This window comes from Rana temporaria, chromosome 6, assembly GCF_905171775.1.
Source record: "Rana temporaria chromosome 6, aRanTem1.1, whole genome shotgun sequence".
Lineage (NCBI taxonomy): Eukaryota > Metazoa > Chordata > Amphibia > Anura > Ranidae > Rana > Rana temporaria.
In genome coordinates this window covers 12520403-12533376 of record NC_053494.1, presented here as the reverse complement: position 1 = coordinate 12533376, position 12974 = coordinate 12520403, and the positions used below count along the sequence as shown (strand labels likewise).

At 49.0% G+C, this 12974-nt stretch overlaps 1 protein-coding gene across 1 annotated transcript in view; it reads left to right on the top strand.

The window, feature by feature from the left end:
- Nucleotides 1–901: 901 nt before the first annotated feature.
- The window catches only part of LOC120944350 (nuclear factor of activated T cells 2 interacting protein), a 29362-nt gene continuing 17289 nt past the window's right edge, over nucleotides 902–12974 (top strand). Inside the window, exons 1-2 of the mRNA XM_040358401.1 lie at nucleotides 902–954; nucleotides 3096–3465. Of these exons, the coding sequence (XP_040214335.1) occupies nucleotides 902–954; nucleotides 3096–3465 (423 nt within the window). The remainder of the gene's footprint in view (nucleotides 955–3095; nucleotides 3466–12974) is intronic.

The window sequence follows — 12974 nt, the reverse complement described above, 5'->3', positions numbered from 1 at the left end:
CTAGGCAGGGTGCATTGCACCCAGGCGCCTGCAGAGGTGGGGGCGCCGAACATCTAACAAACTCTCTTAACAGAAGCCCTCTCTGTGTCCATCATAGAGGCCCCCCTCCAGGTCCCAATAAAGTACTCTGCTTCTCTTCCTGTATTTTGTTTATTGTTAAAGTGGTAGTAAACTCTTTCCTACCACTTTTACCTACAGGCAAGCCTATAATAAGGCCTATAATAAGGCTTACCTGTAGGTATAAAGAATATCTCCTAAACCTGTACGGTTTAGGTGATATTCCCCTCGCAATGACTGCAGCTCATTAGAAGTAAAGCGCTGCTAGTGGGGCGCTTTTAACACCCACTAGCGACCATAGAAGGGGGTTAATAGCGCCTGTGTTGCGGCGCTTCCGAGGTGCTGCCTATTCATTCTATTGGGCAGGGTTGCTGTATACAGCGCTCCCACACCGCTCCAAAGATGCTGCTGGCAGGACTTTTTTTTTCTGTTCTGCAAGCGCACCTCCCTAGTGTGAAAGCACTCAGGCTTTCACACTGGGTAGACATGAGAGGTGCTTTTCATGTTTTATTTTATTTTTTTTTGTTTTATTTGTTGCGCTAAAATGCCTGCAAAAGCACCCCAGTGTAAAAAGGGTCTTAAAGTCCACTCAGACACCACCCACACAAACACCCTCTGTCCACCTATCTTGCCATCTGTGTCCAGTAAGAATCTTTAGGAGGCAATCCCTAATCACCAGGAAGTATTCTTCCTGTCCTCCAGGAAGTATTCTGTAATGCCCACTAGGGGCAGCATTTGTCCATGTATCGCCGCTATTTGACCCTGGTTATCCTTTAGCGACAGCTCGTCTTTGATGTTCTGTAACATGCGCCGCTGTGATACCCGGAAGACACGCCGAAGCAAGATGACATCTCCATCGGCGTGGACCAGGTTCAGTTCTCCACACTTCGTTCCAAGGTAAGTATTTCATAATGAGTTAGTATGTGGTGCATACTAGCTCATTATGCCTTTCAGGTGTTAAAAAAAAAAAAACTTGTTGCGGGTATAAAACCGCTTTAAGGGCCAGATTCACGTAGCTCAGCGGATCTATAGATCCGCTCGATCTACGTGAATTAAGATCCGCTCCCGCAAGTTTAGGAGGCAAGTGGCTAATTCACAAACCACTTACCTCCAAACTTGCGACGGCGGATCCTAAATCCCCCAGCGGAATTCAAATTCCGCGGCTAGGGGAGTGTCATATTTAAATCAGGCGCGTTCCCGCGCCGATTTAAATGCGCATGCGTCGTCCGGGGGAATTTCCCGGCGTGCATTGCTCCCACTGACGTCACTAGGACGTCAGTGGTTGCGACGTGAGCCGGACTTGCGACGCGCGTGTTCGTGAATCGGCGTACGCAAACGACGTAGGAAAATTCAAATTCGACGCGGGAACGCCGGCTATACTTAACATTGGCTGCGCCTGATAAAAGAAGGGGTAAGTATACGACGGAAAACCCCTACGGAAACGACGTAAGAACACTGCGACGGGTCCGCGTACGTTCGTGAATTTGCGTATCTCGCTGATTTACATATTTATCGTAAATCAGCGGGAACGCCCCCGGCGCCATTTTTAAATTGAAAAAAAGATCGGACAGTGTAACACAGTGTAACACTGTCGGATCTAGCCCTATCTATGCGTAACTGATTCTATGAACCAGGCGCATAGATAGGACCAGTTTACGTCAGATACGATGGTGAATCTGTAGATACACCGTCGTATCTCTTTGTGAATCTGGCCCTAAGAGATCATGTAAGGATCCCAGGGTAATGAAGACTTTGTGGGGGAGCATCTCTGTGTTTGAGTCATTGCCATAGAAACATTTGTAAAGGGGAGGAGTTAGTAAAATGACAACGCCCATGTGGGGCGCCATAAATATTTCTGCACCCAGGTGCCTGTGACCCTAGGATCGGCCCCAGCCCCTGTTTAAATCCAATCCGGGACAGACTTGGTCTGGGGACAGTGTCCTCAATCCGGGGGCTGTCCCCTGAAACCGGGGATGTTTGGTCACACTAGTCCAGTGGTTCTCAACCTGGGGGTCGGGACCCCCTCGGGGGTCAAATGACGATTTGCCAGGGGTCACCATATCTTGGGCAGTCCCTGGAGACTGTGGCCGCCCATTCAGGTCACGACATGGCTGTGGGGCAGGCAGAGACTAGAGGTCTGCTGACTGTTGAGAAATGTGAAGTGGGAGGGGCTGGAGGAGACCCCATTGCCTTATTTCGGCACAGGTGTCACTGCCCCACTACAGTTCTCAGATCAGCAGATGATCAAGAGCACCCAAGTTGGCTGATCAGAACCCCCCCCCCCCCCCCAGCACTGCCCCTCACCCCCCAAAAAGAGCAAGAGAATAAATAAAAATAGAGAATACATGGAAGGGAGAGGAAGAATAAGAGAAAGAACAGGAAATATGGCTAGGGAGAGGGATGTGGGGGGAAAAAACAAGAAATTAAGATGGAGAAGAAAGGAGAACAGAGGAGAACATAGAGAGAGGAACATCCTAAAATGTGCCAGAAGGGGTTTTTATACTGTCCGTGGGTTAGGGGCAAATTACTTGTCTTGCCTTGGGTGCTGACAACCCACGCTACGAACATTGTACTGTTAGGGGTCCCCACAACTTGGAAAATTGTATCAAGGGGTCACGACACTATCAAGATTGAGAACCACTGCACTAGTCTAAGGGGGGTTCTCCTGAGAGGTCACCCTCATCATGGGGCACTTGATAAACAGACCTTTTTATACTGGGGGGTATATAAATGTTGATGGCACTACTCTGCCTGTGAAGTCAACTCTGATGACAGAACAGAACTCTTGCAATACATGGAACTCCTGAAGACCAGTGTGGCCCCCCCTGTCTGACACCAGCAGTAGGTTCTATTGCTTGCAGAGAAATGTTTATTTTGACAAGTAGAGGATAACCTTTATAGAGATGTGATTACTAATTCATGTCATTGGCATGTTGGAGGAGAGGGAAACCAGGGAAGACAATTCAACTTTAGATTTAATATTTAAATTTTTAACTATTAAACTTATGCAATGACTCCCATTGTTTGGTCACTTACAGCTTTTATCCATCCTGTCACCAGCTTCCAAAATTGCCTCCCAACAATCCTATTGTGATACAAGATGTGGAGGAGGCCGATGAGGAGGGTCCCGCCTGCCCGGAGGCCAATGAGGAGGGTCCCGCCTGCCCGGGGGCCAATGAGGAGGGTCCCGCCTGCCCGGGGGCCAATGAGGAGGGTCCCGCCTGCCCGGGGGCCAATGAGGAGGGTCCCGCCTGCGCAGAGGCCAATGAGGGTCCCGCCTGCCCGGAGCCAAAGACTGAAAATCCTGAACTTCAAGATTCTGCACAAGAACAGATCGGGCGCCCTGCAGAGTCGGCGTGCAGTACACATGTAGCCGCCTCACCCAGATCACATCACAGGTATGATGCGGTAGGTAAATTGCAATTCACAAAGCAAACACCAGGTGGATGATTGGTACTTGGAATGAGAGAGGCAAAATCATTTTGAAGCAGCCTTTCTCAGACCTTTGATTCTAGTCTAGAGGAACCTTAAAAATCTGAGTCTCTGGCAACCCCTGCTAAAACAAGTGCGTCAGGGGTCGATGGAAAAATGCCCCCTTGCTTCGGCGACCCCTCTATTCGGCGGCCGGGCGGCCCCCTTTATTCGCCGGGCGGCCCCCTTTATTGGGTGGCAAGGGCGGCCCCCTTTATTTGGCGGCCGGGTGGCAAGGGCGGTGTATTGTCAGTTTGCTGCCTATCCTAGAATGCTCCGGAAGTCACGTGGCGGTCAACTGCGCATGCGCGATGCGTTCCAAACGCAAATGCGATGCGTTCCAATGGATTCACGACAGTGCACACCAATGAAACCTCGGTCGGCATCCAGGCTCTTTCCTTAACATCCCCGTGGATTGGAGGATGTTAAAAAAAAGAGCCAGGAGGCCGAGCGAGTGGAGCAAGCCGTCCGATGCCGGGTTCGCTGGTGTGTACTGTCGAAAATCCATTGGAACGCATCGCACTTGCGTTTGGAACGCATCGCGCATGCGCAGTTGGCCGCCATGTGACTTCCGCAGCATTCTACGATAGGCAGCAAACTGTGACACTACAGCGGCCCCCTTTATTTGGCGGCCGGGTGGCAAGGGCGGCCCCCTTTATTTGGCGGCCGGGTGGCAAGGGCGGCCCCCTTTATTCGCCAGCCGCCAAATGAGGTTGGTCTTGGATTATCCAGAAGCCATCGGCTGGGAGGCCAATCAACCATAGCTTATGGAACCCCTAGCAACTTGTGAAGGACACCTATGGTTCGATGGAATCCTGGCTGAGAATGGTTGGTTTTAATGCTTCTGCTGCTTTTGGATGTATGCTGCGCATCTACAACATTGGTAGCTTTCTGTACAGCTGCCCAATCACCTTTGCAGACTCCCACTAGTGTGCCCACCGCCATGTTTCCTGGGCTCTGCTGCCCCATGTTTGGACCTGGAAAGCCCATGTTCAATGTTGCTGGATAGGGAAGGGAGAGCAGCAAGCGTCTGTTTGCTGATCTCCTCTACCTTGTAAGAACCTGGAAGTGGGTAATGCATTGCTTCTGGGGGGGTGGATGTCGCTTTCCTGTGGCCGGGAAAGATGCTGAAAGAGTATAATTGGGAGAAATCTGATTGCTTTACAGTATGATTGAGTAATGTGTTTGGGTGCTTCTAAATTTAGTGTGGGCTTTTTTTTTTTTTAAGAAAATTTGTGTTTGATAAACTGTTAAAACAAATATTGTTCAACATAAAGAACTGTAACCACTATTCTATTCTCCAGGGTCTCTGCCATCAGCCTCCCCTTCTCCTGCTCTCCACGGATCATCACGGCTTCCGTTTCCTCCGTCGTCCTCGGTGGCCAATTGGGAGTCTTCTCTTTTCGGCCAATTAGAAAACTGGTCTCAACCCACTTCCGATTGGTCGGATTGAGGATCAGTGTTTTTAAAAGCGAAAATTCATTCGCTGTTATAACACACCTGAGTGGGCTCTGGTCGCCTTCTCTGCAACCCAAGCCCATCCTATTGGAGCCTCTGGCTGGATATTTATTCTCTCTCTCTCTTATATCGCCAAAAGAATTGCGCTCTCGCCAAAAGAATCGCGCGCTCTCTCATATCGCCAAAAGAATTGCGCTCTCGCCAAAAGAATCGCGCTCTCTCGCTCTCTCTCTCATATCGCCAAAAGAATCTCTCTCTCCAAAAGAATCTTGCTCTCTCTCTCGCCAAAAGAATTTCGCGCTCTCTCTCTCTCATATCGCCAAAAGAATCTCTCTCTCTCTCTCTCTCTCTCTCTCTCTCTCTCTCTCTCCAAAAGAATCTCTCTCTCTCTTGCGCTCTCTCATATCGCCAAAAGAATCTCTCTCTCTCATATCGCCAAAAGAAACGCACGCTCTCTGTCTCATATCGCCAAAAGAAACTCTCTCTCATATATCGCCAAAATAAACTTTCTCATATCGCCAAAAGCAACTCTTTCTCATATCGCCAAAAGAAACGCTCTCTCTCGCCAAAAGAAACTGTCTCTGTGTGTGTGTCTCTCTCTCTCATATATCGCCAAAATAAACTCTCTCATATCGCCAAAATAAACTCTCTCTCTCTCTCTCTCTCTCTCTCTCTCATATCGCCAAAATAAACTCTCTCTCTCATATCGCCAAAATAAACTCTCTCTCTCTCTCATATCGCCAAAAGCAACTCTCTCTCTCTCTCATATCGCCAAAAGCAACTCTCTCTCATATCGCCAAAAGCAACTCTCTCTCATATCGCCAAAAGCAACTCTCTCTCATATCGCCAAAAGCAACTCTCTCTCATATCGCCAAAAGCAACTCTCTCTCATATCGCCAAAAGCAACTCTCTCTCATATCGCCAAAAGCAACTCTCTCTCATATCGCCAAAAGCAACTCTCTCTCATATCGCCAAAAGCAACTCTCTCTCATATCGCCAAAAGCAACTCTCTCTCATATCGCCAAAAGCAACTCTCTCTCATATCGCCAAAAGCAACTCTCTCTCATATCGCCAAAAGCAACTCTCTCTCATATCGCCAAAAGCAACTCTCTCTCATATCGCCAAAAGCAACTCTCTCTCATATCGCCAAAAGCAACTCTCTCTCATATCGCCAAAAGCAACTCTCTCTCATATCGCCAAAAGCAACTCTATTTGTGGGGGAAAAATACGTCTATTTTATTTGGCTATAACACCGCACGACCGCGCTATTGTCAGTTAAAGTAACGCAGTGCAGTTTCGTGAAAAGTAGCAGGGGTAAATCCTTCTGGTGGTTAATAGAAACCTCGCCTTAAAATTTCCATGCTGAAAATACAAAATTCCTGACTTTTTCCTCTAGCATGCAGCCAGTGATATCTGAGCAAAGTGAGCCCTCCTAGTGCGCATGCTCCTTCCTCCAGGTCAATCTATGGAGAGACCGCACAGCCACAGAGGAATAACACAATATAAAAGAATACTTTGCTACACAATGAGCTCAGCCAATCCCATCTGAGCTCAGGCTTCCTCTACGACCAGCAGCAGCACGGGTATTACGTAATCGCTGCTCTAGTCACGTGTCACGCCTCCTATTGGCCCGGTGTAGTGTCACATTCCGCTTCCTCTCACAGATTGCTCCGGAAGTGACGTTTCATCGCCGCCATCTTGCTACACCCCATACCATTGCACAGTAATGATGGTGTGAAGGGGCAAGCGGCCATCTTCTTATACCCACCGGAGTTTTAGATTTCACTTATTTTTAACAGAAAACGGAGCTTGTATGTTTAAATACAGAATTTGTAAATCCGACTGACTGTTTGGGGAGCCGAATGTGACAACACACCGGCCCATCTCTTTTTTGCACACGGACTACATCTCCCGTCATGCCTCGCCGCGGAGGGGGCGGGTCTTGCGCGGAATGCGCTCAATGAGCGGCGGGCGTCTGGGCCAATAAGCGTTGAGGATAAAAGTCAGGATGGAGATGGCGGAGAGAGTGGTGATTGTTGATGTAAGTAATGAGGCGGTCCTCCCTGCGGCGCCACACAGGGGCCCCTACTTCCTGACTGATGTAGAAGAGACTTTCTGAGGTGGTACTACAAGTCCCAGCCTGGGGGAGGGGGTCATGTGACTTGTGGTGTGGATGGCTGCCAACACGTGTGTGTGTGAGAGGTGGACAGACTGGGAGCTCTGAATGTACAGGTCACATGACCCTGACTTCCATTTGTCTGTGACCCCCCCAATGTGGGATTCCCCTCATTTCCTGTCCCTGTGACACCAGAATGGGGGGCAGTTCACAGTACAGGAAGTCACCAACCACCTAATCTCATCCTTCCATTTGTCTGTGACCCCCCCCCCAATGGGGGATTCCCCTCATTTCCTGTCCCTGTGACACCAGAATGGGGGGGGGGGGGCTGTTCACAGTACAGGAAGTCACCAACCACCTAATCTCATCCTTCCCTGCTGTGTCCTCATCAGACATGAAGAGCTTCACACATTCCCTGCAAAGTTCTTCCAACATGTTTCACCGCCATCGGGGGGCTTTTTCGGGAGGAAGGGGCTTTTTCGGGAGGAGGAAGGGGCTGGAAGGGGCTTCTTCGGGAGGAGGAAGGGGCTTCTTTGGGAGGAAAAAGGGGCTACTTCGGGAGGAGAAGGGGGCTGGAAGGGGCTTTTTCGGGAGGAGGAAGGGGCTTCTTCGGGAGGAGGAAGGGGCTTCTTCGGGAGGAGGAAGGGGCTACTTCGGGAGGAGGAAGGGGCTTCTTCGGGAGGAGGAAGGGGCTTCTTCGGGAGGAGGAAGGGGCTTCTTCGGGAGGAGGAAGGGGCTACTTCGGGAGGAGGAAGGGGCTTCTTCGGGAGGAGGAAGGGGCTTCTTCGGGAGGAGGAAGGGGCTTCTTCGGGAGGAGGAAGGGGCTACTTCGGGAGGAGGAAGGGGCTTTTTCGGGAGGAGGAAGGGGCTTTTTCAGGAGGAAGCACTGATGGGTGTCATCGATGGACACTGTTAGGGTGTCACTGAGGATCGGTACAGGTCTTCCCTTGGAGGAGATGTTGATCATCTCTTCTCCTTGCACTGTCGGTGTGAGAAGAGCCAATTACTGACACTTCTGTATTTACAGGTGATTGGACACAGCCGGTCACATGGGATAAGAGCCGTGTCGTCTGCTTTTTACCGAACAATCAGATGTGCTGTGTCCCAGAGATCGCGGCACTGTGTCCCCCCCCCCCCCCCCCCCCCCCCCCGTGATCACCATGAGACTGGGCAGCGCCCTCTGACATCAGCCCAGAACGAGAGAGACGGTTAAAGTGTGTGTGTGCGCATTTTATTTTTTTAATCCCCAAAAATTGCGTTTAAAAATGACCTAAAAAAAAATTGCAACGACTGCCATTTTATTTTCTAGGGCCTCTGCTAAAAGATGTGTGTTCAAAGTTTTCTAGCAAAACTTTCTTTTAATTTTTTTTTACTTGTATTCAGTAGAACTTGCTGGTACAGGTGAAGCACACTGAGAAATATACATTGTAAAAGGTACACCATTAAAGGGGTTGTAAAAAAACAGAACTTTTTAACATGTTATACTTCCACCTATGTGCAAGGGTTTTGCACAGAGCGGCCCCGATCCTTCTCTTCTGGGGGTCCCCCAGCAGCGCTCCTGGCTCCTCCCCCTTGAGTGCCCACTCGGACGCGCATTCCGAGGGGGCACTCGTGGCGCTCCCGAGTACTCCTGCTGCGTCCATTGACAGACCGCAGGACTCGGCTCCCGTGTGATTGGATTTAAAGGGGTTGTGAAGGTAAATGTTGTTTCACCTTTATGCATCCTATGCATTAAGGTGAAAAAACATCCGACGGTGCCGCCTTTAACCCCCAAAGTGCCAATGCGCTTTGCAGTCGCTGCGCATTGATTTCAATAGGCAGGGCATTTTAGGAGCTCTGTATACCGCGCTCCAAAGTCGCTGCCTGCAGGACTTTTTTTTTTTTTTAACGTCCCGCAAGCTCACCGCTACAGTATGAAAGCACTTGGACTTTTTACACTGGAGTGACAGGCGATTTACGTGCAGTATTTTTAGCGCTAAAACGCCTGTAAAGTGACTCGGTGTGAAAGTGGCCTAAGGTGGAAAACTTTGGGGGTTTACAATCCCTTTATGTTTCAATGTTTTTATTAGAAAAGACATAGGGCCAGATCCTCAAAAGGGATACGCCGGCGTAACTGCTGTTACGCCGTCGTATCCCTGTTCCGAACTATGGAACTGATCCACAGAATCAGTTTTCCATAGTTGGGCAGAAGATCCGACATGTGTAAGGGACTTACATTGCCGGATCTTAGGATGCAGTACCGCATCCGCCGCTGGGGGCATTTTGTGTCGAAATGCCGCCTCGGGTATGCAAATTAGCACTTACGGAGATCCACAAAGCTTTTCAGCTTCGTTTTTTCTCCGTAAGTTTTAGTTTGCAAACGCAAAATTAGGGCTGCTTTTACAAAGTGTAAACTGTTTACACCATGTAAAAGCAAACCCTTCTGTCCAGCGACGCGATATTTTTTTTTTGTTTTGAATTTTATTTTTTTCGCCGTATCTTTTTTTTTTTTTTTTTTTTTTTTTTTCGACGCAACTTTTTTGACCCGCCGCGATCCACAAAGCTCGGCGTAACGTAATTTCGCGCTATGCACGTCGGGAAAATGACGTCACGAGCATGCGCAGTACAGCCGGCGCGGGAGCGCGCCTAATTTAAATGGGACTCGCCCCATGAAAATAGGAACGCCTTGCGCTGGCGGAATTTAAGTTACACAGCCAAAAATTTCTAGGTAAGTGCTTTGTGGATCGGGCACTTAGGTAGAAATTTTTAAGGCAGTGTAACTTAAAGCGGTGGTTCACCCTGCAGAACAACATTTCAGCATAAAATCCGGCATAGTAGCGCGAGCTACAGTATGCCGGTCTTAAATTTTTTATCCCCGTACTCACTGTGTAATCGTACATAGAAGATTCCATCTGCCGCAGGGAATGGGCGTTCCTAGCAAGAGGGAGGGTGATTGACGGCCGGCTCTGGCACGTCACGCTCCCCGAAGACAGCCGGAGTAGGTCTCGGCTCTTCACGGCGCCTGCGCACAGGCTATGCGCAGGCGCTGTGAAGAGCCAAGCCTATTTCGGCTATTTCCGGAGAAGCGTGACGTGCCAGGGCCGGCCGTCAATCATCCTCCGTCTCCATAGGAACGCCCATTCCCCGGAATCTTCTATGTACGATATAACTGTGAGTACGGCGATAAAAAAATACAGACAGGCATACTGTAGCTCGCGCTACTATGCCGAATTTAATGCTAGAGGGAAATTTTTTTTTTTTTTTTTTTTTTTTTTTTTTATATAGGGTGAACCCCCGCTTTAAATGGGAAAATTTACGTTACGCCGGATCTTTGTGGATTACCCCCATAGTGGTATAAACAGACAAGAAGCGTATCTGGTCATTGTACAGTCATAACGGCATATGGGATTTCAATACCAAGGGTCCCGATGCCCAAAACTCTCAGTTGGGATATCATGAAGACATCGCTACAATCCCTTTAAATTACAATGACTGTTTTGGAAGTGTTCTTGGCCTACACTGGTGTGAGCCCAGCCTATTGCATGGCTTCCTGTGAGGGGGGAAAAGGATTGGATACATTGTTGCAGAGTGTATCTCCTCTCCTCCAGCCTCATTACCATGTAGCAGCGTTTAGATACAATTTTCATTCCTCTGGTAAGTTGTACACGGCCCGTGTACTTTGTGCCCCAAGGTTGGTATCACCTCTAGAGAAATGCTGTCCACATTGATACATTTTACCCACTTCCAGTTCAGACCTTTTCTGCCACTTTGTCTACATGTAACTTTTTATTTTTTGCCAAAAAAATGTCTTGGGAATGCAGTCCTCCTTTATTTGCCTCATCCTTCCATTTTGCTTTTTTTTTTAAGTGTATTTTGTGCGTGTACTCGAGAGAGGAGCCGGACTGCAGGGGTTGGGAGTAGGCAGGCCTCCCCCAGAGGCAATCTGCCACCTTTCTCCATGCCCCGGGTGGCAATGGCAGGGGGGTGTGAGGGGGTTGTGTGAGGGGGTCCTCCCACACAGCCCGCCCTACCTGCTCCGCTTTGAATCCCAACGGGGCAGAGGGACTCCCTATAAGGGAGTGAGAGGATCTAGCCCGCTCAACCAACCCCGTTAGTCCTTCGCCTCTCTTTTTTAGAGACCGCGTGGTCAAAGTGCCTGTATGTTAACCCAATTTCGAGTGCGTGTAAGTGTGGAGGTTTTTGTGGGAGGGGGTTGGGCCTACTAAGCGCAGGCTTACCTCGCATAGCACACCCACTGGGAGCCGGGCTGAGACCACCAAACTCAATTCACATGTAGCAGAGACCGGCATCCGAACCCCTAGCTGCAGAGGTGAATGGCTTGTCAGCGCTTGTCAGCGCAGTGCCAATCGCGTTGAGCCACCCTTCCATTTTGCTTTTAAGGCTGCATTCACACCTGAGCGTCGGTCGTTTTTTTCCCGGCTTATTCATGCTTATTTGCGCGTTTGCATACAGCGTCGTCCGAGGTTTTTGTACTTCGACGTTTTTTATTTTAGCCAATAGGAAAAATGATCATCTTTTCATCACTTGTTGCTATGTTGGTAGATTTTTTTTTAATCTTCTGCCTGGGTGAAAAGTTCTATTGATTAAAGCGACGCAAACGCTCGTTGTCGTGCTAGTCGCTTGAATCAAGCTTTTCTATTACTTTCTATGGGAAATGGAAACGCTCAAACGACCAATACGCGCCACAAAAAAGGGTCCGGAACTTGTTTGAGCTTCAGGCGTATTGGCGTGGAGATGTGAACCATCTCCATAGGGTATAATGTATTTTTTCCCCTCTAGCGTATTTGAGCGTCGCGCTTCAGGCGACAAAACGCTGAGGTGTGAATGTAGCCTAAATGTCCTTATTTCTTCTGAGAAATCCTCACTTCCTGTTCTTCTGTCTGTAACTCCACACAGTAATGCAAGGCTTTCTCCCTGGTGTGGAGTGTCCTGCTCGCCCCCTCCCTTGGACTACAGGAGAGTCGGGACACCCACTAACACACAGCTCCTTTATCTGCAACGTAGAGAGCGTCCTGACTCTCCTGTAGTCCAAGGGAGGGGGCGAGCACGACAGTCCACACCAGGAAGAAAGCCTTGCATTACTGTGTGGAGTTACACACCGAAGAACAGGAAGTGAGGATTTCTCAGAAGAAATAAGGACATTTAAAAGCAAAATGGAAGGATGAGGTAAGTGAAGGAGGACTGCACTAAGGGAAAGGAAGCTATTTAGGAAAAAAAATGTTTACCTTTTACAATCCCTTTAATGGGATGTTGGAGGTAGAGTAGCCATTGGTTTGCTGTAATATGGGTTTGTTAAAGCGGTTCTCCACCCTAAAGTGAAGTCCCGCTGATCGGAACCCTCCCCCCCTCCGGTGTCGCATTTGACACCTTTCAGGGGGGAGGGGGGTGCAGATACCTGTCTAAAGACAGGTATTTGCACCCACTTCCGGCCCGGCATTCACGGGCAAAAGACGGGCATTAGTGTCAGAAGATGAGTGAATTAAACGAAAATAAATCTCCACCACGTGACAATCCACCAAAATTTTGAAGTGATCCCTCCACCGTTGTAGATGGCTACTCTCACCTTCATATATGGACCACTGAGTTAACAGATGGTCAATAAAGCAAATCAAATAGGCAGGTCATGAACAGGAACCAGGCTGATGTATTAGATCCTCATAAGACAACCAAACCGCAAAGGACAGGTGCATGTAAAGAGATAATCACAGACTAAGTGCTCACTGTTGCAATGTGTGGATTTATTCTTTAAAAGAAGCAAAAGTCAGGCTACTCACATTTGGCCAGACAAAAAACGGCATGAAGTAACAATCTTTAGGAATGAACAGCAGATGAGCGACGTGATGTTTCAGGCTCCTAAACCACCGGACGCGTT